Source organism: Rhinolophus sinicus, chromosome 16 (genome assembly GCF_057876585.1).
Source record: "Rhinolophus sinicus isolate RSI-liver-muscle chromosome 16, RSI-T2T, whole genome shotgun sequence".
NCBI lineage: Eukaryota > Metazoa > Chordata > Mammalia > Chiroptera > Rhinolophidae > Rhinolophus > Rhinolophus sinicus.
Genome location: NC_142516.1, coordinates 88,253,502 through 88,281,429, shown reverse-complemented (window position 1 = coordinate 88,281,429; position 27,928 = coordinate 88,253,502). Strand labels below are relative to the sequence as shown.

Below are 27,928 nucleotides of genomic sequence, written 5' to 3'. Positions count from 1 at the left end.
GGAGATTAAACCTCTCCTGTAGTGTGTCTGTTTTTGGATAATTTCCAGTGTTGTTAAATGTTTAATTTTTAAAATCCAGTGTTTATAACTGCTATAGAATGAGGGTGCCTGCCACCACTTAACTTCCCTAGCACTAGTGGAAACACTTCCAGGAGAGTTTAACTGGTAAATGAGAAAGAGTCCAGAACCAACCAGGCATCAAAAGGAAGGGTCTCTGGTCTCAGCCATCTCTGAGTCCTCAGTGTTTAGCACAGTACACACACCTAGTAGGTGTTCAATAAACACAAGCTGCAAGAATGACAAAATATGACTTGGGTTTATTCCTGCTTCACCAATCACTGACTGCTGCATGCGTGACCCACTGCTATTCAAGGTTACTCAACCTCTAGGCAAAACTTGCACAACACAATTACAGAATGAGGTTCCTGGAGTAATTTTACTTCCAAAAATCTGACCTAAGGAAAGTAGTAATGTCTTCCAAAACCTATGAATAAACATGTTCACTGTAGCATTGTTTATATAGTAAAAAACTGGAAACAAGCTCATTGTCTAAAACTAGGAGAACTGTTAAATTCTGGCAGACGGACTACCATGATGGCACGTGTCATGCAGGGTCTCTGGTCCCGCTCCCTGCACAAGAATGCAGGATATGGTGAGGCCAAAAAGGAACACCCACGAAGCCATGGACAGGGGAGTCATACCACTATATTCTCGCTGGAGGCCAGGCGAGACACAAAAGCAAACATCCAGCAGTACCCCAACAATAGTCTTTCTGCACCCCAGTCTCACTGGTGGCCGGGTGAGACACAGGAAGTAGGATCCACACGATCCGCAATCCACCATCCACGCTTGCTAACCCCACTTGCTAGCTACAATCTGCTGCTGTCCGCTTCTCTGCCAACCAACCAACCAACCAACCAGCATAACCATGGCAGTTATATCAGTGGCCAATGGCTAACCGGTTACAGCTGATGGCCAGCCAATCACAGCTGATGGCCATCTACTACCTGAGCCAGCACCTTTCCACGTGAGGCCGAGAGCCTGGAAACTGCTCTCTGGGACTCTGTTCCCACAGCACGTAACACATTTTAGAATAATGTTTTAATGGATATGAAGAAATGCTCTTGTGGGGACAGAATTCCAGAGAGCAGTTTCCAGGCTCTCGGCCTCATGTGGAAAGGTGCTGGCTCGAGCAGTAGATGGCCATCACCTGTGACTAGTTGGCTATCAGCTGTAACCGGTTAGCCATTGGCCACTGATATAACTGCCGTGGCTATCCTAGGGGGTTGGTTGATGGGCAGAGAAGTGGATGATGGATTGCAGATCGTGTAGCTCTTGCTTCCTGTGTCTCCAACCCAGTTGCCAGCAAGACTATCGTGGTATGACTCCCCTATCTATGGCTCCGTGGGTGTTCCTTTTTGGCCTCACCACGTCCTGCGTTCTTGTGCGGGGAGCGGGACCAGAAACCCTGCATGACAGCTCTGTATATTATTAATTTGAGGAAAAAGAATTCAGGATACAAAACAAGAAACAGCCAGGTCTGGATCTGATTTTTAGTTCCACTACTTAGTTCCACTACCTACACTATTTACCTTGAGTAAGTTAACCTATGATTTGGTTTTTTCATCTGTAAAATGTTGACAATGGTAGAACTTTTTTCATGGGCTTCTTGGGAGAATGACAGTCCCATAGCGATTGTTCAAAAAAATATTAATTGCATTTACATAGTAAGTTGTAAAATGGTAACCAAGTAGTTATTAAATTATACTGAAATTATATACATATGTCTATTTTATTGAATGTGATAACAGTATTGTGATTATGTTTTTACTTTGTCTTTTGTGTTTTTTTAATCTTTTTTTGTTTTTTAGAAATATATTGAAGTATATGTGGGTGATAAATGATATGATGCCTGGTATTTGTTTTCAAAATACCCTAGATATCACACTTCAATTAAATGTTTATTTTAAAAATTACTTCAGAAACAGATGAAACAAGGAAGAATGCTGACCAATGTTGATGGATACGTGGGGTTTTCTCTGGGCTGGTTTGCTTTTTAAAAAATTTTCCAAACTAAAAAGTTAACAAAAACAAATATATGTATGGCCAAATAACAGTGATTATCTCCAGATCAGTCAGTTGATGGATAATTTTACTGTAAGAAAATATCTTATTTTTATAAATGGGGAACAACTGTTTCTCTTTCTCTCTCTTTCAAGTCTCATGGAGCAGACTGGGTGGCCTGCAGCTTCAGCTCTGCCCGCCACCCCACAAACACTTGCTGTATAATCTCAAACTGATCACATCATCTTGCTGGGTCTCAGGTATTTCACCTGTGAAAAGACCCTGTGTAGGCCAACCACGGTTGCCCGGATGATTGTGATGAAAACAGGAATTCAGAAAAGGAAGAATTCAGCTTGTGCTGGAATGAATAGCTGGAGAAGGCCACAGAATGAATCATGGAAGAAGTGGGCCTCAAGTGGGTGGAAGGTGGCAGGCTGGGGGAGTGCATTCCAGGTAGGGTAAATAGCATGAGTGAAGCCAGTGTGGAGAAAGTGACACAGCTTGATGGCAGATGGAGTGTAAAGAGATAGACACAGCTGGAGCCAACGGGCTGGACTAGTAAAGAGAAAAATTATGAAGTGTGATAAGTAAGTGGGGAACAGATGATAGCAGAAGGGCAGTGGTTACCAAGAGAGTGGCTGATGGTCACGTTCTAGGAAAAGTTTACAGGAAGTAATACTGAGTCAGGGAGACTACAAAGAAGAATCCGGGTGTAGAGGGTGTTAGCACTGAAAAGACATAGATTTGAAAGCTACTTAGGAGAAAAAAATAGCAGTTATTGAGGCAGGTCCTCATTATAATGACTTACGTAGAGACTATAGTCAAAGACAAGTCTAAGACAGATGTCTCAACCTTTTCTGGGGAACTGCTCCCAGCCTTTCTTGACAGAGAGTTAGAGAGAGGAAAGGGAGAGCCAGAGAGTCAGAGAGCATACACCCTCATGTTGCACAAAGGACTTCTGAACCTACCCAGGGAAACCCTGAAACAAGGGTGGGTGGAGTCTGAACCTACCAGTGAAATCCTGAGGGGTGGGCAGAGCCTCCGCTGCCTCAATCCCTTCTCTCAGAAACCTTAGCCCAAAAAGAAGTGACACAAATATGGCACATTGAATACAAGCATATGGAAATTTACTAACAGATCCCCAGCTACAGGTTAGGGCCTCCTGTGCTAACATTTCTAGCACAAAACACCAAAAGACAGTCAGAAGCCAAAACAGCAGAATTGAATGAAGCCATTCGGCATGAGGCAGAAAGGGGAAGTGACAGGACACATGCATGCAGCTTCCTCTTGAGGTTGACAGCTGGCACAGAGGCTGATTCGCTCCAGTGTGCTCAGTCACATTCTTGGGCATCCAAGATGCTAAATGCCACCAGCTTTACACTGGCTCGCTGCTGAATAAAAGTTTTTATAAAGCAAATGAGATTGCTTTCAATTTACATTGCACGTTTTCTTGTTGGCTGGGGAACTTTTGTCACGGTTAATCATTTATTTTTGTACAAAACCACCTTTATTTCTGCCACATGATGAACAACTCTTCTAATGTCATAACCAGCCAAGTATAGGAACACACTGCATGGGTTAGAGTGAATCTCTTCCATGTGGTTACCGGGGAAAGAGGACCTGCAGCTACGAGACTGCTGAGAGGTGACAATCTCACCATGAAGCACCTGAAGCCCAGCTCTCCAGCCACTCACAAATTTTCGGAACAAATGACACACAGCACTGTGGTTTAACCACCAGCCCTTCCATGCCTGCCCTGTGCCAGGCACTTAGAAACATTCTTTCTGGTCTGCAGCACTACCCATGAGGCTGAATAGTTGTTATCCAAAAGCACAGGAGATGAAGAACCTGGAGGCTCAGGGAGGTCAGCTGTTAGCCCCCCTGTGACACAGCCGGTCTCCTAACCCAGACCCACCTTCCCTTTCTTCCTTTCTAACACAGCCCGGTATTGTTAGGGGCAGCAGTCCGCCCAATGAAAGTGCGTATTTCCAAGGCTGCTTTCCCTTACTGTGACCAAGTGACTCATTCTAGCCAGTGAGATGTGGGATGCTCCTGAAGGAAGAGGGCAGCCCATTCTTGCTCCCCCTCCCCGCCTCTGGCCTGGAATGCTGATGGCATAGGTACCACCAGAAGGTTGAAGCCTCTCCTGAGGATGGCAGAGAGGAAGAAGAAGAGCTCGGGGCCTTGGAGACACCACAGAACCACCGTGCTGGCCACGCCTTGCCAGCCTCACGCCTTCCTTTTCACTCCACATGTGGGTATGGGGACCTGCTACCAGCAGCTTAATTCAATCCCCAAATCACACTCAGAGCAAGCTCAGTGAGAACCTAAGTACAGGGTCGGTCTGATCTGTCACCTGGCAGTGTCTGCTGAGCACTCCTGACCCAGGCCTGTGCTGGGGGTAACGGTGAGGGGTGGGAGAGTGGGACCAAGGGCAGAGAAGGTTCCTGTAGTTTCCCATGACTACGGGAACGATATCAAGAACACATAAAGATTCAAATTGTCGCAATGAAGAAGTTAATTATGCAAAATTACAAATTAGAAAAGTATAATTATGAAAGCCATCTCCCTTCCAAATAATGAATTATAAAATAATGCTAAAAAAATAAGGAAAATAAGGAAATCCAAGATGGGTAAAACCTAACATATAAAAATTGCATGGTGAATGTAGTTCACTTTAAACTTGATAAATGTGAATTTCTGGTAACTGTATTTAAAAAAATAAATCTGGAAAGGGGCAGACTTTTATTATTTATCTGAGAGATACAGGATTCTGTTCAATCAGGGAGGGGTTCAAAAGGGACCTCTCGCTCTGCTGCCCAGGCCGGAGTGCAGTGGCCTTCCCAGACGCAACCCCACTACTGACCTGCACAGGAACTTTCACTGCTGTTTCCTACCTGGGCCGCCTCACCCCTCCACAGGCAACGTGGTGGTCACCACATTGATGCCAGACTCAGCGTCCTGCGCACAGAAGTGGGCTCAAGCCATCCTCCAGCCTCAGCCCTGGAGTAACTGGGACTCCAGGTGCGCGCCACCCACCCTAGTGGGTAAGTGGATTTTAACAAAATAAGGAGAAGCTGGTAGTGACTATAATGGGTGTGGCTTCTTTTTGTTCTTAAGTCTGAAATTCATAATTACACTATTAAAAATAGTTCTAAAAGAGATTATTGTTAAATGACATTTAAAAATGGAATTTCCTTATTGGGTTTTTCCCAGTCTCTTCACACCCGTAAATGGACTGGCAATGTTAAGAAACGGCGTAAGAAGGGGCCCCAAACAGCTGAGTGCGAACAGGAGACACAGGACTCAGAGCTTCTCACCCCGGACCCAGTCCATCCGACACAGAGCAAGGTTCAGGCCATATGTCAGAATCCCCCCCTCCCGGGGGCCACACCTCACTGACTGCATTCAGTCTCTGGGATGGCGGCCTGTGCAACACGCCCCAGGCCCCTCTATGCACCACCATTACAACGGCACTTGGTAAGGGCTAAATCACAATGCTACAGAAGAAAATGACCGTCCATCACCCACGAGGACGACAGGACCCATCAAATTGGCCATGACCACATAACATAAACAATCTGCCATGTAGGAAACTGCTTGGCATGACATATAGCTGGTGATAAACAAATAATACTGGTGATCTCCCAACAGTTTTCACATTTGGCACTTGGAGGAAATGCTGTATGCCAGTATAAAGGCAGGGGGTGGAGTCGGGGACCTAACTCCCCACGACAGTGGGGCCCAACTCGTTTGCAAACCTGTGGCCCGTTATTCCTAAACACCACCCAGGAAGTGGTGCTGTGCGCACAGAACACTCTGCTGCAGCAAGCCCAGTGGGGTGTCAGACGCTGCTCCCGCTTCTCACGGCCTGTCCTTCTCCCTAGGAGCAGGCCTGGCCCACGGTCTGCCAGTGCCCCGTCCCTGGCATATCCACCAGGACGGCAGACTCCTGAGTCAGCCTAGGACCTGTACCACATGCAAGTGTCAGTCACTCAGAAAAGATGTTTCCTCAAAAATGTGTTTTGGTCTTAATGTCCTAGACTTTACATCTCATTTCAACAGGAAAATGGAGCAAATCTCAGACATATAGTAAGAGCCCCCTCACAATATGACAGTTTTCTGCTACTTAAAGAACGATTACCTTTTTCTTTTTACTATCACATACCAATCACCACAATTAAGAATACAAACAAACCATCAGCAAAATGAAAAAGCAATCTACAGAATGGGGGACTATATTGGCAAATCATACATCTGATAAGGGGACAATATCCCAAATATATAAAGAACTCATACAACTCAACAGCAAAGAAAAAAAATCCAATTAAAAAATGGGCAGAGGACCTGAACAGACATTTCTCCAAAGAGGACTACAGATGGGCAACAGACCTATGAAAAGATGCTCAATGTCACTGGGGAAATGCAAATCAAAACCACCACGAGCTATCACTTCACACCTGTCAAAATGACTACATCAAAAAGACAAGAGATAATAAGCATTGGTGAGAATCTGGAGAAAAGAGAACCCTCGTTTCCTGTTGGTGGGAATGTAAATTGGTGCAGCCAGTAAGAAAAACAGTGTGGAGTTTCCTCAAAAAAATAAAAATAGAACGACCTTATGACCCAGCAATTCCACTTCTGGGTATTTATCCGAAGAAAATGAAAACACTAATTCGAAAAGATATCTGTGTCCCCATTTTCATTGCAGCATTACTTACAATAGCCAAGATATGGAAGCAACCTAAGTGTCCATCAATGGATGACTGGTTAAAGAAACTGTGATACACACACACATGCACCCAAGCCCATAGATACAGAGAACAGATTGGGGGAAGGGGATGGCGTGAAATGGGTGAAGGGGGTCAGAAGGTACAAACGTCCAGCTATAAAATAAATGAGTCCTGGGGACGTAATGTACAGCATGGTGACTACAGTTAATGCTGTACTGCACATTTGAAAGTTGCTGAGAGTAGACATTAGAAGTTCTCATCACAAGGAAAAAAATTGTGTAACTAGGTGAGGTGATGGATATTAACTAGACTTATTGTGGTCACCATCTCATAATATATACAAATATGGCATCATCACATTGTACACCTGAAATTAATATGTTTTATGTCAATTATACAACTTTTTAAAAAGAATACAGGAAAAACATTAAATTGACAAACACTTGCTTTTTTGTTCTTTCGGTTTATTTTTTTTTTTTAGTAGTAGTAGTATTCACTGTTGGCAGGGTTGGAAATATAAGGGCAATTTAATAATTTTTAAAAAGAAACTTGGTGATACAAATAAAAACTAAAAATGTTCTTATCATTTGCTCTAGTAATTCCATTTCTAAAATTTATTCTAAGGAAATCAGTGATATCCATAGAGATTTATGTAGAAAGATGTTCATTATCAGTGTTAAATTAAAAGAGAAGGCCATTAGAATAAGGTGGTTCTAATGCCTTAGTAGCCTATGTAAGCAAACTCAAACCTAAGCCTATAAATGCCTCAAGGTTAAGACATCAAAACCTAAGGACAACCAATCACAGCCGACTTGGCTTTCCCAAATAAGGCAATGGCTTAAGCTACTACCAATCAGATGATCTCCTTGCCTTGTTTCCACCTCTTCTCTATAAGTCTCTCTCCAGCTCCTGTTGGTGGAGGGCTCCAAACCACTTCCGGTTTGGTGCTGCCCAATTTTAATCAATTTTTGCTCAAATAAATTCTTAAAATCAGTATGTCCCAGTTTACCTTTTAACACTGGTTATTGTCAATAAATTATAGAACACCTACTTGAACATGGGATAAAATACAGACATGAAAAATGAGAATGTGTGTAATAAAATGTTTACCTCTTCACTTATTCATCAGATATTTTTGAGAGTTTGCACAGTTCTACGTCCTAGAAAAGGGTGAGTAGAACAAAGCCACTGTCTCGGAGCTTGAAATCTAAACGAAGAGATGAGTATTAAATAAGATACACAACTACTTAGTAACAAACTGATAAAGGCTATCTATGCAGGGAAGTTACAATGTATTGAGAGAGAACAAAACAGAGGGATGTGATTTAGACCAAGGGCTCAGAAAGGCTTTCTCAAGACATCAGGCAGGACTTCCAGCAGGAGTGGGCTCTACCCAGGCAGGGGCCAGTGTCAGGAAGTCTGGGAAAAGGCCACAAAGCTGGCCGACCAGAGCACCAGCAGGAAAAGCGGTGACCGGAGGCCGCAGGGTGGGCCCTGCCTACCCGGCCAAGAACTCCATCCCATGTACAGTGGGAAAAGTTTCCAGAAAGGAAATGACAGAATCTTTTCCATTTCAGAATCACTCAGACTGCTCTGTGGAGGGAACAGGAGGAGCAGTCAGGAAACACTCCAATCTGGTGAGCCAAGGTGAGGCTGGGGGTGGGGCGGAGGGCGGGGCAGAGAAGAGCCTGGGCGGGCGGGCGGTGCCTGAGATAAGCAAAGCAAAGTGAAGCGGGACATACCACACTAAGTACTTGGAAACAGAAGAATTGGAATCATACTGTATGTACAGTATCGACTCTTTTCCACCTGTCACCCTTGGCACGTCTCTCCTCGCTTTTCTTCATTTCCTTTAATTAGAAAAATTCTGGACACTTTTACCAAAATGTTCGGAGTGGTCATAGCTGAGCTAATAGAATTATAGGCAATTTCTATTTTCTTTTCATACTTTTCTATATTTTCCAAACCTATACAATGAACACGTATGTGTTCATTGTATAAGTTTGGAAATAACTAGAGGGGAGCCGGGGGGATGACACAAAGGTATGATTTGCGTGTGTCTTGTCAAAGTATTTTAAAGTAAACCTACTTTAAAAACGTATACAGTTTATCTTGTGGCAGGGCCAAATTTAATTTGAACGTCAAAAAGAAAAAGAAAAGGAGGGGGGAGGCAAGGAACTGCTACACCCGAAATCCATTGTAATACAATTTCCTGTGACATTACTGACATTCCTAAAGCTAAGTGTTTCTTTTTTCTTTCTCATCTTATTAATATTTCAGGGCCCGTCTCAGAACCCAATAACACAGAGAAGTCTTTCCTTTTCAGAGTAAGGGAGGAAGAAATGTACATGTTATCTAAATTCCTTTTATCTTTTTTGTTAGCAAAATGCCTCCATTACAGTAAATAATCCTGAGGTAGGACCTCGCCACTGAAATGAGGGACAGCAGCTTGGTGTCAGCATTTGTCTGGGCGTCTCTACAGCTTTCCTGATGGTGCGCCTTGTTAGGGCTGAACATGAATAGCGTGAGGCAGAGTTGTGTCTGGGCCTGTGACAAGGAGCTAGGTCCCCCTTCCCCTCCCACTGAGCACACCCTCCCACATGCCCTGTGGGAAGCAGGCCTTGCAACAGGGGATGCGGAAAGGGCACCGCAGTCTGCCACATGGCACAGGCCCAGTGCACCCAGCGCCCGAGGAGTTAGAAATAAATGACTGTGGGAGTCTGAACAGGAGCAAGCTCATGGGCAGCTGGAAGGATCAGGAAGGTCCTGCGGTAAAAAAGAATTCATGCTGAACCCAGATGCCCAAGTCCAGACACGGGACACTGGAGACGACATTACCAGCCAGCACAACGAGACGTGGAAAGAGCCCCACACAGAGCCAGGGGAGAGGTGTCTGGGAGCAGGCCACACACCGTCCGAGGCAGGGGGCACGCACAGAAAAAGGACGGAGCTCCCGGGACGGCCAGCATGGCGGCCTGCAGAGGGCCAGCTGTGAGCGGGGCACGGGGGCTGGATAAGCTAAGCAAGTGCTGCCCACAGAAGTGAGAGGACATGGGATGGCGCCTCGCTGGACATGGGGGAAAGAACAGGAGGAAGTCACAGGACAAGACACATATCAGCAAACCCAGAGGTGACAGTGGCCACAGACAGAGGACACAACCAGCACCCACGGGCCACACCGAGGGAGCACTGACGTACTTCCTCTTACATGCATGTGACACCATGTCTACCTCACACCTGCTGTAAGAGCTGCAGGGGAGTGGGGGCTCCAACCACCTGCATGATCCTGAAGCCACAGCTTCTTCTAAAACACAGGGAAAACCACTGGGCTCCATCTCAAATGACTGCTGTAATGTTTCAATGACACTGTGTCCACCAGGGCTTGGGGCAATACCTGGCCCGTGGGCCGCTGTCCCTGGGACATCCACGAGCCCCAGCGGGCTCTCGTTTGGCAAAGGGACCTGGGTGGGGGCGTAACGTGTAGGATGGGTTGAGAAACTTGAGTTCTTGCACTTTTTGGCTTGCGAATGCAAAGAATTCATTCCCTTTTCCTATTAACCAGTTCACCCCTGACGTATTCGGTGCTGCCATCATTTTCTCAGGAACCCTGCCTGTGAATGCACATCCCGACTGCTGGCTTTCTTCTTATGCTGAGCGTGGCATAATACGTCGATTTGTTTACATTCCTTCCTACCCTCATTCCATTAAAGATTGATTTCACTTAAGCACATACAATAAGGCTAGGAAAAACAGGCTTAAATCAGGATTAGGAAAGTCACACTAACAGGGAAATTCAGGACCAGAGGAACGTAGCACGCCAGGCAAGAGCCCTGAAGCATCAGCAAAGCTGCCACACACCTGGCTCCCGCAGCAGAGGGCAGGGTGCAGCTGTCCACAGAGAAAAAGCACGTGCCAGCTGCTCAAAGGGAAGCACAAACACCTCCTAGTGCCACATCTGAAGGAGATCTGTCACTTGTCTTCCTCTAGGACACACAGGAAAGTGCTTTGTTATTCTAAGGGTCTGGGGGCTGCTGAAATCAGCTGTGGGCTCTCCCAGGTCCCCAGCGAGCATCTGTACCCATCAGCCCACCTCGACCAGTGAGAAGACGAGTCACATGCTCTGAGAAGCAGAAATGTCATACCTATCAATGTCACTGCAAAACCCAATGAGTGGTTTCTAAAACACTATCAGGAAGAAAAAGAGGGAAAACCTGGTAGTATGGGCATTTGAAACCATAAAGATTAAAAGAAAAAGTGAAGCCAAATGTTATAAATAATAAAAGCTAAATTTACATTATTACTTATTCCAGTAATAAGAATATCCAGTGATACAAAATATGACACTCATAACCAAAACACCGACCTTCCCAATTCCTTACATCTATATTTAAAGAACAGCTCCTTCCTTAAGGAATAGTAATATTTTGGCCTTTTTTTTCCCCATAGAAATTTTCATGTCTTTAGTAATTTATGTGTAAAAGATTTATGAACATTGTATCATTTGGCATATACATTATATCATTATGGAGAAAATACTTAAAATCCTTTACTTTTCCAGAAATTTCTATTTCAAACTATTTTAATAAAAAATATACCCATATGTGCTAGTTATATGGGTAAAATTCCTTGGGTAAAAGTCACTGAGATGTACATTTAGGAATCATGTACTTTTCTTTTATGAATTTTATTTTAACAAAGTTTAAAATAAACACTCATTTACAAACACTCAAGTAAATATTTTCAATGAGTCTTAATCCAAATAAAATGGAAAAAGCATGTGTGTGCACGTACGATAAAACAGTGCATGTAAAAGGGGGTCACCACTAAGCTCCTGTGAGACCTCAGGAGAACATGGAGTTTATTGCCATTCTGATGACTATAGGGTTAAAAAGGGCAATTAGCCTCAAAATACAAGAGAACAGAACTGAACCTAAATTAAAGGGCAATACAATAGGAAACAAAGGGGGAAAAGCTGCAATAATAAGAATTCTCTCTAGCTTTTTTATTATAATTCGAATAATCTGCTTTACTCAAGACACACACCTATTATAGGTACAGCTGATCTTTTTCTCACACATTATCTGGACTCACATAGTGACTTTCTGAATAGAATTCTCTAAAAGCAAATATACCCTTTATCCAGATCAGAAACATCTGAGTTGGAGGGTGAAGGGGAAAGGCAGAGCTGCTTTAAGTCAGGAAGGAACGCTGTATACCAACCTGACTCAATTGTTTCAGGAGTATTAACTATGGCAAATGGAGTCCTTCTGCTAGCAATTAACATAAATAAATATTGATGAGAACTCTCTTGGTGTCGTCATCCTGCATTGTACTGTATCAGAAACAGCACCTGTTCCTAGCACTGTAATTATCACGAATGGATTTTACCATAGTGAGACCCCACCTGTATTTTGGATCATCTGCTTGACTTGTTTCTTTCTGTCACAGCTGAAACACAAACACAAACAACACTCTGGCTCTGATGACCTCTTTTGTTGGCAAAGTGATTTACAGGGATTGTTAGCTTTGCTGCTGGGCTGCGAGTCTCAGCAGTGTCACTGCAGTGTTTCCCCAGGACGGCCCCTTCCTACGTTCAGACCATCCAGCTCTGCCAGGCGGGCAGCACCTGGCACCACACTCGACCTCATGTGCCCACGGTGAGAAAGGCCATGGCTGTGCTGTCAGCTTCCACTGCTGGAACACTCCATGCCGCCTCATTCATGGCCCTGGGCTTCCTATGCAATGCTAACTACGCACGAGTCAGTCCTTGCAATGTCCCACAGCAGCAAGGAAGGCCCTACAAATATCTCATCCGAGGCATGTAAATTCTCCACTTAAGTTCTGTGCTAACAAACAAGAGGGAGAGAAAGGAGGACACAGTTAGCCTGTTCTGTGACCGTGACGCCAGGAGTGCACAGTTAGGTTATTTCTAAGAAACTAAAAGTGCTCAAACCATCCTGATATGCTTTGAGCATGAAATCTTACTAATTTTCCAAGGCAGTAAAAATACTTCACATTTCCATTTTCATGCAATTGTGACTTTTAAGATGACAGATGGTAACAAAACACGGGCTTTCAGAGGTCATTTGATAAGGCAATTTATATTTTACTAATTACATTTTTACCTTGAACCCTAGTTCCACGGGTTATTTTATATGGCCCTGCCCCAACCTGGATTTTATTCAGCTTTGTGAATAGCTACGGGACCATCAAGGCATAGCTACACATTGTGTATTTATGTATGATTAGTGCCACTTCCATTAATGTGCCCTTTATTCTTGAGCAATTGAGAAGGTAGACTGTTGCCACCATTTTGATGATTTTTCTACTCTCTCTCATTTCCTTAATATAGTTACATCTCCTATAACAGCATATCGACTTTTTTTTTTTTTAATAGGAGAAAACAGAGTCAAGGAAGAGCCATTGGTGTTGACCTTCCCCTTAACTAAGTAAAAACAGCACAAACCAAAAACAAGATAAGGGAAGCCAGTCTGTCCTATGACAGGTCAGAGTAAGCCCAACTAAACCCCATGGAAAGGACTCCTGTGAGAGCCCTTCACAAGGACAAGACGTACAGGTGGCACAATTCAGGTGCACTGAGACACTCCTGGATGTGGCCAGCAGAAAAGCAGCTAAAAAGACCCTTTTGGAGAGAAGGTGGAGAAGAGGGCAGTGACCCACGGGAAGGGTCGGGGCTTGTTAACCTCGACGCCTTCTCTGAGCAGTGACCCACTCAGAGCAGCGTTGCGGGACTCCCAGGGAGGCCGCCACGCGGGCGGGGCGCTCACCCACCTGGTCGCAGCCTGCGCTCACCAGCTCCTGCAGCATCTGCCGGTTCACTTCGGCCGCGGCCTGCGTGCCCGACTCGTTGGCGAAGGGAAGCAGGGAGTACCGGATCTCCCTCAGGGCTTTCTGGTACGGCCCAAACTTCGGGGCCGCTCTCAGCTGCTGTGGCCGCGCAGCATCCTTGCCCCCCAGGGAGGCGTCATTTGGTCCCACGGGTGGGCCCTGAGTGGGAAACTTGGGTGGCTGCTTCAGCCCCTCGCGGATCTCCTGCAGGCGCTGCCGGCTGTTTCCAGAGTAAGTGGTGGCGGGAAAGGTCTTTGGCCTCATGGTGGGTCCAGTTCCCTCTCACCATAAATACAACCTTCTTCAAGGGTTTTATTGCTTTGAAAAACTGGCAACAGTATCAGTTAGTTGTAAACATACTTTCAAAACAATCTCATTTTAAAAGTTTTCTTTCCTTCAATTTTTGTAGTTCCTATAGAGAACCCAAAATTTTCCAGAGCCTTCATTTTGAAGATCATGACTACCTGAAAAAGAAGATGGGAAGAAATGTTCATTGGTGGTTTTCACATAAAGTTCATAATAAATACTTTTCAGAACTGGACAGTGATCTTGAAAATATTCCACTTGGAAAGATTAGGAAAGAACACGTCACCTCTCAGAAATGACAAGAATACATGACTTCCACAAGTGTCCCAAGATGTTTCCCACCCATACGGAGTGACGCGCGGCCAAGCACATCTCCACAACTGCTGAGAGTGGCTTCAAATCCAACGCAGGCGAGAACAGCAGTGTTAACCACGGACGGCTCATTGAAGGTACTTTGTTTGAACAGTTTTATTTTGAAATCCACAGCTGGAGTATTCAAAGCCGCACTTTCTTGCATGGGGTCTCGGATTTCTGGTTGTTCCTAATAAACCCGCTCCTGATCCTCTCCGCTGTCCCTTATCCGGGCCTCACCAACCTCTCCCAGACCTGACGCTGTGCTTCTTCCATCTCTTTGGAAATTTTTCCTCATAAAACCCTCCCAAATTTCCTAAAAGATACCAGAAAACACTGAAGGTGTCCTATACTGCAACTGAAAGTAGTCCCAGTGCATCAGGAGAAGTTCAAGGCTACTGCTTCTCTGATCTTTTGTAAACTGGTCAACTTATCAGTATTTTGACATAAATACCAAAATAAAAAATATCTTTCTTGTACAGACTGACACTTCAATGGAAGGGGACTGCTAGGTATGTGGGTGATGTGTTTCTTAGAGAGCACTGTGACAAGGTACGTTATCTGCATAGACAAGCTAGGACCTCAGCATTTTCCAACAGTGATTGGACCTACCCCAGGCTATCCTTGGATACTCTGTTATTCTTGCATCCAGAAATGAAATGAAGCTCAAAAAAACGAAATCTGACAGTGCCCTTAGCAGCCAACGAGGTATCTAGTGCAAGTCACTTATCTGGGTGACCTTGGGCCAGTCATTTGCCTTCCCACACCCGCCCTCTGTAGAGCAGATGACAACACTTGGTAACAGGGTGGTGGGGAACGTGGAATGAGACAGCGCTCAGCAGTCCTTGGGACAAGATCATTATCATTTATGTAATCAGCTGCCAAAGCCCAGCACTGAGGCCCGCTGGTGCAGAAGGCAAGGGCCTGCCCAGCCTCCGCAGAAAACGGACCCAGGAAAGAGCATCCTCTCCAGGGGTTGGGCAAAAGGGGCTGGGCTTTGTCTCAGTAAGGGACTTCAGAAAGTGACAGGGAACTCTGCTTCACAGATGTCCTCGGGTGGGAAAGGATAGCTACCAGACAGCCAGTATTTACTACATGCCAGGCTTGCTGCAAGAGTGTTGTATGAATTAACTTACATAGATGTATCATGTAAGCATAGACAACAGAAAGCCCAAAGGATGATGTTAACACTACCGTGTTTCCCTGGAAACACGGTACTATTCTTTTCTTAGAGGTGGGAGGATGCAGGGTCATCACCATGCCCTTTCTCTACCTGAGAGAAGACTGCATTTAGAAAGAAAGAACCAGACTAAATTTCTCCACATGCAAACATATTTCAGTGTCCTTCAACTGCACTGAAGGTGCGGAAAGGACTCTGGAAGGCTGTGCGGATGCTGCAGGCCGCCTGCTGCAGCCCGGGAGCTTGCCGCTCGGCCCCACTGCTGCACAGTGGGGCACACTGTGACCACACTCATTCTCGGTGGCTTCATGCCCTCAGCATCTGTGTGAAATACCTCACTCTCTGAACCATGAGTTCACATTCCAACAAGACGGAGACATTCTGAAGGACGTGCTTCACGCATGAGGATCATGAGTGGCTGTCTGAGGACTGAGGCAGAAAGTACAGCTTCTCCTAGGGGCTCACACGAATCACCTGTTTCCAATCGTGAAGAGAGAAATCATACTATCTTCCCAGTAAACAATGAGGAGGGCCTGACAATATGCAGGGAGGATTGCTTGTCAAACTGTATTCATTCCCCCTCCCCCCCACCCACATGTCCACCTCGCAAACATTTATCAAATGCCTCAGTCTCAGGTACTGCTAGGATACACAAAAAAGAACCAGACCCTGCCTTCAGCAAGTTCACAGTCAAGTGAGAGGTGAGGGTGCCTGAAAATAAACAGCTTTAAAGAAAAAGAGATGCCCAAGAGGAGGAAAAAGTCATCTAACAGATGGGAGAATAAAGGAGAAAGTCAGCCAAAGCTGTGAAGTAGAGATAAGCAAAGCCGGGGGGGGGGGGGGGGGGTATGGAGGGATGGGTTTCCAGGCAGAGGGAGCAGCATGTGCAGGAGCAGATGGGGAGGCTGCGGGCCCACCCACCCGCAGGCTCTTCTTGGAGGGCAGGGGTGACACCCAGAGGCTCACAGGCCCGGGATTGGGAAGACCCTCCAAGGCCCCCCTGCCTGTCTGACTCAGTGAAGAGGATGAGGAGCCGCAGTACGCAGCTGACCTAGAGCAGGGGTGTCCAAACTGCGGCCCGTGGGCCAACTGCGGCCCATGATCCATTGTTAATTGGCCTGCAGCAAATTCCAAAAATATATTTAGTTTACTTAAATAAACCAGGTCACATAAATATGGACAGATAATTTTTGACAAAGAAGCTAAAAACATACAATGGAGCAAAGACAGCCTCTTCAATAAGTGGTGCTGGGAGAATTGGATAGCCACGTGCAAAAGAATGAAACTGGACTGCTATCTGTCACTGTGTACCAAAGTTAATTCAAAATGGATCAAAGACTTAAGCATAAGACCTGAAATGATAACCTGCGTAGAAGAAAACATTGGTACTAAACTTACGGACCTCGGGTTCAAAGAGCGTTTTATGAATTTGACTCCAAAGGCAATGGAAGTAAAAGCTAAAATAAACGAATGGGACCATCTGAAACTTAAAAGCTTTTGCACAGCAAAAGAAACCATCAACAAAATAAAGAGGCAACCAACTGAATGGGAGAAGATTTTTGCAAACAGTGCCTCCCATAAGGGGCTAGTATCCAGAATATACAAGGAACTCATGCAACACAACAACAAAAAAACAAACAACCCAATTGAAAAATGGGCAGAGGACCTGAAGAGACATTTCTCCAAAGAGGACATACAAATGGCAAATAGACATATGAAAAAATGCTCAACATCACTAATCATCAGAGAAATGCAAATCAAAACCACAATGAGATATCACCTCACTCCAGTGAGAATGGCTGTCATCAACAAGACAAATAGTAACAAGTGTTGGAGAGGCTGTGGAGAAAAAGGAACCCTCATACACTGTTGGTGGGAATGCAGACTGGTGCAGCCGCTATGGAAGGCAGTGTGGAGGTTCCTCAAAAAATTACGAATAGAATTGCCATGTGACCCAGCAATCCCTCTCCTGGGCATCTACCCAAAATATCTGAAAACATTTATCCATAAAGACACGTGTGCTCCAATGTTCATTGCAGCTTTGTTTACAGTGGCCAAGACATGGAAACAACCAAAATGTCCTTCAATAGATGAATGGATAAAGAAGTTGTGGTATATATACACAATGGAATACTATTCGGCGGTAAGAAAAGATGATATAGAAACATTTGTGACAACATGGATGGATCTTGAGAGTGTAATGCTGAGCGAAATAAGTCAGACAGAAAAAGCAGAGAACCATGTGATTTCACTGATATGTGGTATATAAACCAAAAGCAACTAAAGAACAAGACAAACAAATGAGAAACAAAAACTCATAGACACAGACAATAGTTTAGGTTACCAGAGGGTAAGGGGGTTGGGGGGTGGGAGATGAGGGTAAGGGGGATCAAATAGATGGTGATGGAAGGAGAACTGACTCTGGGTGGTGAACACACAATGGGATTTATAGATGATGTAATACAGAATTGTACACCTGAAATCTATGTAATTTTACTAACAATTGTCACCCCAATAAATTAAAAATTAAATTAAAAATTAAAAATTAAAGATAAACCAGGTGAGGCAATACGTACTTCACCTTGAGTGAGTGGCTCGGCTGTTTGTGTATTTTACTGCATACGGCCCTTGGTGAAAAACACTGAAAAAAGTTTGGACACCCCTGACCTAGCGTGACATGGCCAGTGCCCTTTAGGGAGTTCAGTCTGGAAGCCACTGGAAGGTGGCCTGGAAGGGACAACTCAGCACTCCAGCTGGATGAGAAAACCTGGGTGAGATGCAGCAACCCCAGTGCTTTTAAGAGTTAGTCACACCTTGGCCCAACAGAGATGGAGAGCCAGCAGCAGTGAGAAATTTACCCAGCTTGACCTTCCTACGCAGCCATGAGACAGAGAGGTCAGGTGAGGGGAGGCCAACTCCTGCCCCTCCCAAATGGCGTCCATCAGAGGAGCAGCCGTCACTAACCAGTGAAATACGGTATAATACACGTGACAATAAAAGTTTCCCCTAAGAATTAAGGGATCTGAAATAGAGTAGTAGCTGGAGGACAGAGAAGAGGGTGGAGTCAGTGGTGCCTATGAGCAGGGCCCACAGCAGCCGGTCACGTGCACTAGACAGGCTGCTGCAAGATGGAGCCCACGGCTCTGGTTTAGGAACCAGAGCCAATGGTGGCGACTTCTCAGAGCCAGGACAGCCACCTGGACAGTGGGGACGGTCGAGAGTACAGCCCGTGTGAGGGAGGAGGCAGCTGTGGGGAGGCGAGAACGAGGCTGGGAAGGCTGTGTCTGTGCAAAAGCTGAAGCAGCGGGAGGGGCCCGGCTGGCACTGCACCTCTCCGAGCCTCCGTTTCCTGCCTGCCAACAAGCCTTGCTCTGACTATGTGCTAGGGTGACACTGCGTGTGAGACCACTGCCATCTGTAACGCACGGCACACTGGCCAACGATTAGGATTCCTAGTAAGTTCAGGACTCAGAATCAGACCAAAGGCTTCAATCACGTCAGGAGACAAGACCGGGGCAAAATGCAGGTGTGCTCAGTGGGAAGGCACCAAATGAATGCACAAACAGGGTTTCACACTCACTCCAAGTAACCCCTCTTATGTGACTACTTGATAACCACACTTAAAAAGTTCAAGTACCTTCTTTTAACTTGAAAGAGAGAAAAGCACAGAGAGGAAAGCTCAAGTCACAAGCAGTGCAGTCTGAAGGAGCTCCATTCCCAGCAGGCCTGAGCTTCACTGAGCTACCTGCCTCCCAGGTGACCGAACCAGCTCCCATCTGGGCGACCCTGGGCTAGTCAAGGCACTGTCTTCACCCTGACCTCTGGAACTTGGCAAGGCCACTCTATGCGCCAAGACAAATGTCCCTCCCAGGAGAGTCACTTCCCCACCTGGAATTCCCCACCAAGGAGAGTTCCCCCGGCCACCCGGCCACCTCTGGGCTGCAGCACCGACAGTGTGGGGTGCTGACGTGCCTGCTCCTCGTCAGTCTCCGGAACCGCAAGCAGGGCGAGGGCAGGAGAGCTGGAGGAGTAAGGCAGGCCGTCGGGAGAGCAGCAGGCTGTGCACGTGCAGGCACGGGGCGGTGGCAGGGCGCTCTCTCCGAACCTGAAGATTCAGGCCCCAGCGAAATGTCCCTGAGTGAAGCTTACAGATACTATTATAAAGTCTCAGAACCATGATGCTACAACTTGGGGGACCTGGAGGACATTGAGCTCAGCAAGACACCACTTACGTGAGGCAGCTGGAGCAGGCAGAGGCAGAGGCAGAGCAGGAGGTGCTGGGGCATGGGGAGCACTGCTTCAGGGTACAGAGCTTGTGTCTAGGATGATGCGAGTTCTGAGTGTAGCGTGTGGTGCCGATGACAGCACAATATGAGTGTATGTCGGCCCGTGAATTGCACATGTGTGAGTGGTTAAAAGATAAGCATCATGTATATTTCACCTTGATTCAAAAATGGGGAAAAGGTCACCTAACTATTCCCATCTAGCTACCTAGTGTTTGGACAACGGGCCCTGTGGGGGCAGAGCCTCAGAAAGTAGTTTCCAGGCTCTCGGCCTCACATAGACAGGTGTTGGCTCAGGTAGTAAATGGCCATCAACTGTGATTGCATGGCCATCAGCTGTGGCTAGTTGGCCGTCAGCTGTAACCAGTGAGCCATTGGCCACAATATAACTGCTGTGGCTACGCTAGCAAAGGAGAGAAGAGAGAAAGAATGGGGGCTAGCAAGAAGATGGCGGCTGGGCTGGCAAGTGTGAATGGCGGTTTGCGGACAGTGTGGATCCAGCCTCCAGTGAGAGTATAGTGCCGCCAGAGAGAATATAGTGGTATGACTCCCCTGCCTATGGCTCCGTGGGTGTTCCTTTTTGGCCTCACCATATCCTGCGTTCTAGTGTGGGGAGCGGGAGCAGAGACCCCGCAGGCCACCCCGCATGACAAATGGCGCAGCGAGCAGGGTCTCCCGCACGACAGGCCCCTTTCTAAATAAACATAGCTACACAATAAACAGACTTGACCTTGAGGCTGCGTGCTGATCGCAGAGCAAAGTCCCCTTGCAGAGTGCAGCCTGAGCTGCAGGCGCACTGTCACTTCCCTGCCAGGACACTGGGACACACAGTGGGGAGCGGTTTCCTCAGGGCCCACTCGCGGAGATATTGTGAGTTTTTAGCACCTGTGTGTCCCAAAATGTTCCAGTTATAAAGCCGCCAGGGCCATGGACACCAGGCAGGTCTTCCTGTTCTCACGTCTGCGTCTATGCTGAGCTAAGAAATACCAAGGGGATGCATGCAAACAGACTCCAGACCACAGGTCCTGCTTTCCTTTTTTTCTTTATTCCCCTCAACAGTTTATTATGAAAAATTTCTAACATACAAAAAGGTTGAAAGAATTATTCAGTGACACCCCAAAACCCACCACCAGGAGGGCTCCCTGGTATGGAGGGAGAAAGAGGCCTGTCATGTGGGGTCTCTGGTCCCGCTCTCCACACAAGAACGCAGGATGTGGTGAGGCTGTGGGGACAGAGCCAGGAGTGCAGTTTCCTGGCTCTCGCCCTCACGTGGAAAGATGCTGGCTCAGGTAGTAAATGGCCATCAACTGTGATTGGATGGCCATCAGCTGTGGCTAGTTGGCCGTCAGCTGTAACCAGTGAGCCATTGGCCACTAATATAACTGCTGTGGCTACACTAGCAGAAAATGGGGGCTAGCAAGAAGATGTTGGCTGAGCCTGCAAGCGGCGCAGTGAGGGTTGCGAACGGTGTGGCTCCTGCTTTTGTGTCTCCAACCCAGCCGCCAGCAAGACTGTAGTGGTGTGACTCCCCTACCTATGGCTCCGTGGGTGTTCCTTTTTGGCCTCACCATATCCTGTGTTCTTCTGTGGGGAGCGGGAGCTGAGACCCCGCCTGACACCCTGCATGACAAATGGCGCAGCGAGCAGGGTACGGTGCCGGCCAAAGCTCTCCAAAGGGCAGTGGAGCAGTTTGTGCGTATGAACACTCAGTCTCAGGAAGACCAGGAGGAGCAGCTGCTGGAGAGCTGGACCCTGTGGAGGGTTGGAAAGATGTGGACGGTTCCCCAACCAGCAAAGGCCCGAGAAAGCGAAGGTGGTTGTGGCCCTGTGGGCTGGGAAGTGCTTGCTGAGGCAGCCTGGATGCAGGACTTGACCCAGGAGGAAAGGCTTGCTGAGTCCTCCTTGGGAGATGAGGGTGAGGTCAAGGTCATCCCTCACCCCCAGGACAGCCCTGGCGAATCACTATGGACTATGGGGAATTGCCTTCCATCCCTAATGGACCGCTTGACTGTTTGGGAACATACCACCATGTAGTGGAACTGGGGGATATTTGCTTTTGTGTCTTGACCGGCCACCAGCGAGAATATGTAAGCACCTTGACTGTGAGCCGCTGTTGTTCCAGCAGGGTACCCTGAGAGGCCCAGAGAGAGTGGCAGAGCCCTGAGAGCCCTGGCTGTGTCTGGGGAGACTGCTGGTACCCTAAGAAGCCCAGGAAGTCTAGCTGTGCCCAGAAGCACTGGTGGTGCCCTGAGAAACCCTGGCTGTGCCCAGACAGCCTGGCTGTGTCCAGGATATTGCATTCACCTACAGGCTCCTCGCACAGGGCCCCTCGCGGAAGACGCTTGTCGCGTAGATTGTGAGGCGAGAGCCTGTAGGGGTGGAGTGTGGGGACTGAGCCCCAGAAAGCAGTTTCCAGGCTCTCAGCCTCACGTGAAAAGGTGCTCACTCAGGTAGTAAATGGCCATCAACTGTGATTGGATGGCCATCAGCTGTGGCTAGTTGGCCGTCAGCTGTAACCAGTGAGCCATTGGCCACTAATATAACTGCTATGGCTACACTAGCAGAAAATGGGGGCTAGCAAGAAGATGGGGGCTGAGCCTGCTAGCGGTACAGTGAGGGTTGCGAACGGTGTGGCTCCTGCTTTTGTGTCTCCAACCCAGCTACCAGCAAGACTATAGTGGTATGACTCCCCTACCTATGGCTCCGTGGGTGTTCCTTTTTGGCCTCACCATATCCTGCGTTCTTATGTGGGGAGCGGGACCAGAGACCCTGCAGGCCGCCCCGCATGACAGAGGCCTAAAAGGAACACCCACGGAGCCATAGGTAGGGGAGTCATACCACTATATTCTTGCTGGCGGCTGGTCGAGACACAAAAGCAAACATCCGCCAGTACCCCAGTGAGGGGTCTTCCTGCACCCCAGTCTCGCTGGCGGCCAGGCGAGACACACGAAGTAGGGTCCACACGATCTGCAATGTAATCTGCTTGCTAACCCCACTTGCTAGCCACAATCCGCAGTCCGCTTCTCTGCCAACCAGCCAACCCCCTAGCGTAGCCACGGCAGTTATATTAGTGGCTAATGGCTAACTGGTTACAGCTGATGGCCATCTACTACCCGAGCCAGCACCTTTCCACGTGAGGCTGAGAGCCTGGAAACTGCTGTTCCGGCTCTGTCCCCACAAAGCCACTTCACACAGTGGTCACTTGCTTCCATCCCACTCCAGTCTCCCAGGAAGCACTGGCCCTAGGATCACCAGAGGTACTGTCCCTGTCTTAAGTGAGTATGTAAAATAGCACCTATGGGCAAACTGTGCTCTTCCTGAATAATCTGGAAAGGATCAAACTTTCCTTCAGTCTCATAAAGAATGAAAGTACCAGGGGTGCCAAAAAAATGTATACAAGTGCACATTTTGGTCAGCATTGCTCAAGCAGTAGTTCTCCGTAATCAGAAGTGTCTGGACGCTGATGGCAACCACTTTGAGCACCTCTTGTAATTGCAGACGTCAAATGTGACTTGTATTCATCTTTTGTTATGGGTATATATTGAGTGTTACAATTTTTAAAGTTTTCCTTTCTTAAAGTGTATATACATATTTTTGGCACCCTCTGTATTTTCTCAGCTTGAGAGCTTGTATTTTAGGCTTTACTTTAAAGACAGTAGATTTCATGGTCAAAGTATGAACTTCTGAAAGAATTTTTCATGAGAATACTCATCAGTCAAATTAAGATTGCAGCTGGAAATGAGGTATCCTGACACTACTATATCATTTTAATAAGTTAACATATGAGAAATGTTCTTTCATCATGAGTTTTATAAATAAGACGTAAGGTCTCATGGATGTGAACTTTAAAAATGGGGATACAAGCAAAGTAAATCTAGCTTTGTAAGTTTATTTGGCCTCATCAGTTAAGTATACTTTAAAAGAAACTACAAGGCACTGCAATTTTAAAACTAACATAACTCGCAAAACAAAAACAGCTCATTTCCAAATCTGGAGCTGAGATAGGTACTAAATCCTACACTCAGTATGGGTGGCTCGTGTAATAACTTAATGTGAGAGCAATCTTTTAAGCACCGCTTAATGTGGCTGTACCAAACCCAATTCCAATTCTCGATCCAATCCTGGAAAACACTATCAGATGTTCAAGAATTTTTATTCTAATTTCTCCTAGTGTTTCATGAACCTAGACTGGCTGCCAAACACACATCAAGCACCAACCAAAGAACCCACCAAACCCACGTCTCATGGGACCTCCACTAATAACACATGATGGCATTTTTAAAAACAGAATTTCTTGGACCTAAAATTCCAGTTATTATTTAAGTCATATACTTACTATAATTAACTAGCAAAGATGAAACTAAACCAGGCAGATGGGCCAGGCCTCCAGCCAGATGCCGGGGTGACAGTCACAAACCGCCCGCCAGGCTGACGTGCCTCTCAGCGCTGTCCAGGGACCCACAGGGCAGGGGCTACTCCTCAGAATGAGGGTGTCCAAGAACATAGTGATTACCTCCCTCTGGGGGTCCAGGAACACTCTTCAATCAACAGCGTCGACACAAGGTTTCAATGGGGTTAGAAGTGCCACATGTGTGCCAAATACTGAGCTGGACCTTATATGGTCTCACCCAGGCGAAACAAGGTGTCGCCCCTAAATAACAACTACAATCTAGGGGAAAAGCAAACCAGCATATTCTCTATTAGCTTGGTACATGATAGCTCTGTGATACAGGATATAGGGCGGGATTATACGAGATTATATTCAAGTTCATACCCCAGCAGGGGTTTCAATCTTTCAGAAAGCCCAGCCTCCTCTGCCCCACCTCCTTCCCTCCAAGTTCCGGGTGTACCCCAATCCAGGAGTCAGAATGCCTAGTCCACATGAGACGTCACTGCTACGCACAGAGGTAAATCCGTGGTATCCAAAGAATCCCAGTGCTCGTGCCTGTTTGGAGAAAACCTCCCAGTGAAAGGAGTGTCCCACCAAAGTTGGAAAGGCTAAGGGATATGATTTGATGGAGGAAGTGTGAAACTATTCTTGGAGTCTGGAACTTCCTGTGAAAAGACTCAAACCTAGAGGGGCAGGATGAACAGGCAGACAGTGTTGTGGAGGGGCAGGTCCTCTCTGGGTGCATGTAACAAAAACACTGGAGTGAGACTCAGGAGGCAGAGCGGAGTTAATTACTGAAGGAACAGGCTGTCCCTAGCATGCCTGCTCCAGGTAACCGCCTGGAGGTGGTGAGGCCGCTACTCCAAATGGAGGCCCACTGCATTCGAAAGCAGACTTACAGTTTAAGAAGACCCTTACCATCCCAGCTAATCTAGGGGCCTCAGTACTGCAACAGCCATAACAGTCCATACAAACCACTACTACTAAATATGAGATTTTTCATTTTCCTCCAGAAAAATTCCCATGAATGTCAAACATTGGCACAGAAACAAAAAGTATTTAATTAAAGAAGCTGCTTATCACAGTTAGGTCAACATGATGTAGACGGCATGCAACATAAAGTTTTCATTCAGTGAATGGCAAGCAATAAGCAATGCCAAATTTCCATCCTAACTTTAGCATGATAACCATTATTTCCAACATCACCTCGTTTTAATAATACTTCCAGAATGAACCTATCCATCAGATAACACTGCCCTTAAAGCTGACTAGGAGTGCAACTCAGGGCCTGAGCAGGGAGCCACTTACAGGTGTTCTGCGTAACACAGCCCCACTTCAGAGAGGCACCCAGCACACAGTGGGAATGGTAACCCCAGGACTGAGCCAATTGGGAGGCCCAGTTCTGTTGAGTGAAACAGCTAAGCTTTTCTCTAAGGCTTTTTAAAAAGGAGATTCAGAGAACTTCTGGAGCTAGAAGTCAGTCACTTCATTCTGGTGTTCAGGGTATTTTGCTCCTCGTTAGAGCAGATTTACAGTCAAGACCAAATAAATTCACAGAATTCATCTTCTGTTTTTCAAGCCTGTTTTTAAAAAGTCCGTAAGGAATAGTTTTTCAAAGTTTCACATTATTATAACCATGAAATAAAATATAAAAGCAGCTTTTCAAAAACCGTGTATGTCTGGTTTTCCAGCACAGAGCAGAACACCCCCCAAAGCTTCCCCAAATCCTGCCTGTGTGTTTACTGCGCATTTATCAGCATCAGCACTTCCCCCACCTCCACGAACACAGTGGGATCTAGGAGCCTAGGGCTGGCTACTTACAACACAGCATTTAAAACAACAAGACATCTCATTGTAAAAACAGTCCCCTCCCACCAGAGGAAAGTCCCTCCCACCAGCCCTGTGATTTGCTGAGAATAGAAGTATGTACAGTTCCAGCTTACCCTTAGGTGAAAACTATTTCAAACTGGATGGAGAAGCTGGAAGAATCCTTCCCAGTTCTAAATGCTCTGATTCTAGTAACTCACCATTATCATTTTGCTTGATGTCTTCTACTCAGATACCACTTTAAATTGCTTGACATTTTAAGATTAAATACTCAGCAATTTTAATTTCAAAGGAATGCTGATGTATTCTATACGCCTGGATAATGAGACCAAATTTTATGAGAAGCTGAATAACATAGTGTCTTGTTAATTATAATTTAAAACAGACTTTCTTAAACAGTCTCTGCATTATTTGGAAGATTTTTCTGTTACTACCTTATTACACCAATAAGGATGGTAAGGATCTTTCTTGCTAAAGAAAAAAAAAGTACACGATACAAAGCAGCCTAGTCTCCTAATTTGGCATCAAAAACAGTGAGCCATCATGCAGGGATCAAGGTGAGGTCCCACTGCAGTGTGGAGCCAGGTCTACTTGGTACAAATTCCCGAATAAGCAAGCACCAGTTACTTTCTCCATTACCAAAGGGGGCCCCTCAGCTACTGAGTGAAACTTTAACAAGACACTTGTACCGAGGTCACGCACGTCCTGTGACTTCCCACTCCCGTTCCAGCACACTCAAGCTCCTGGGTAAGGCGTGGGCTAACTTCCCCGACATTGTGCGTGTATCTGGCAGTCTGCGAAGAGCCTGGCGGCTGTCACTTAGGTCTAGGTCACCTGCACATTTAGAACACCTCACTTACCCCGCAGGAATGCGTAAATGTCAAAGTTCTCGCTTACAATCGTGTCAACATGAGCAAATCCGCACATAAAGTGTACCCGCAAAAGGGCTGGAAGCGCGGCTGGCAGGCGTGAGCACCAGGGCCCGTGGGACCAGCAGGCAGGACAGGCCCTCGCGGGCAGCGCGGAAGGTTCGAGCACTGCAGAGGCAGCCCGCCGAGTCCCGGGACTGAGAGGGTGAGGTCGTGAGAACCACAACACGCGCGAAGGCTCGACTGGGGGCTAGGGGCTGTGCGACGGCGGGGTCCTGAGTGGGGGACATTCGACGGCGCCGACCAGGGGCAGGGACATGCGACTGCGCGGCCCTGAGGGGGGACATGCGACGGCGCGGCCCTGAGGAGAGAGGGGACATACGATGGCGGGGCCCTGAGGGGGGGACAAGCGACGGCGCGGATCTGAGGGGGGGACATGCGACGGCGCGGCCCTGAGGGGGGACATGCGACGGCGTGGCCCTGAGGAGAGAGGGGACATACGATGGCGGGGCCCTGAGGGGGGACATGCGACGGCACAGCCCTGAGGAGAGAGGGGACATGCGACGGCGGGGCCCCGAGCGGGACCCTCCGGGACTCCGGGGGAGGCGGGGCCCCGCGAGATCCCCGCCCCCGGCCCGGCCGGGCCCGCGGCGCCCCTGCCCACCCGCCGGAGCCGCCCGCCGCCGCCCCGCGCAACAAAGCGGCGCCGCCCGCCCGACCTCCCCACCCGTCACCGACTCACGGCCCGGGACCGCGACCACGACGCCTCCGACGCGGCGGCTGCGAGCGGGCCCCTGCGCACGAACTTCCCGGCCAGTCCCCGACCCGCCCTCCTCACCTCGGCGCCGTCTACCGCCTCGGGGCCGCCCTGGCCCGCGGCTCCGGGGCCTCGCGCGCCGGGGGACCGGGCGCTGGTGGTGGCAGCGGCTGCTGGCCCCGCGGGGACTGGGGCATCCCGGGCGGCAGCGCGGACGGCGGCGGCTCCATCTTCCCCGGCGCTCGCGCCGCCGCTCCGACGCGCAGACCCAAGTGGGACATTCGCTACATTGTTGGCATTCCACGGGCGTCACGTGACC

At 47.5% G+C, this 27,928-nt stretch overlaps 1 protein-coding gene across 2 annotated transcripts in view; it reads right to left on the bottom strand.

The window, feature by feature from the left end:
* Window positions 1–27,928, bottom strand: part of LATS2 (large tumor suppressor kinase 2) — an 81,655-nt gene extending 53,727 nt beyond the window's left edge. For both annotated transcript variants that reach the window (XM_074330142.2, XM_074330143.2), the window contains exons 1-2: window positions 27,691–27,928; window positions 13,590–14,110 (exon numbers count right to left, since the gene is read on the bottom strand). In XM_074330142.2, the coding sequence (XP_074186243.1) occupies window positions 13,590–13,910 (321 nt within the window). In that variant the 5' untranslated portion in view covers window positions 13,911–14,110; window positions 27,691–27,928. The remainder of the gene's footprint in view (window positions 1–13,589; window positions 14,111–27,690) is intronic.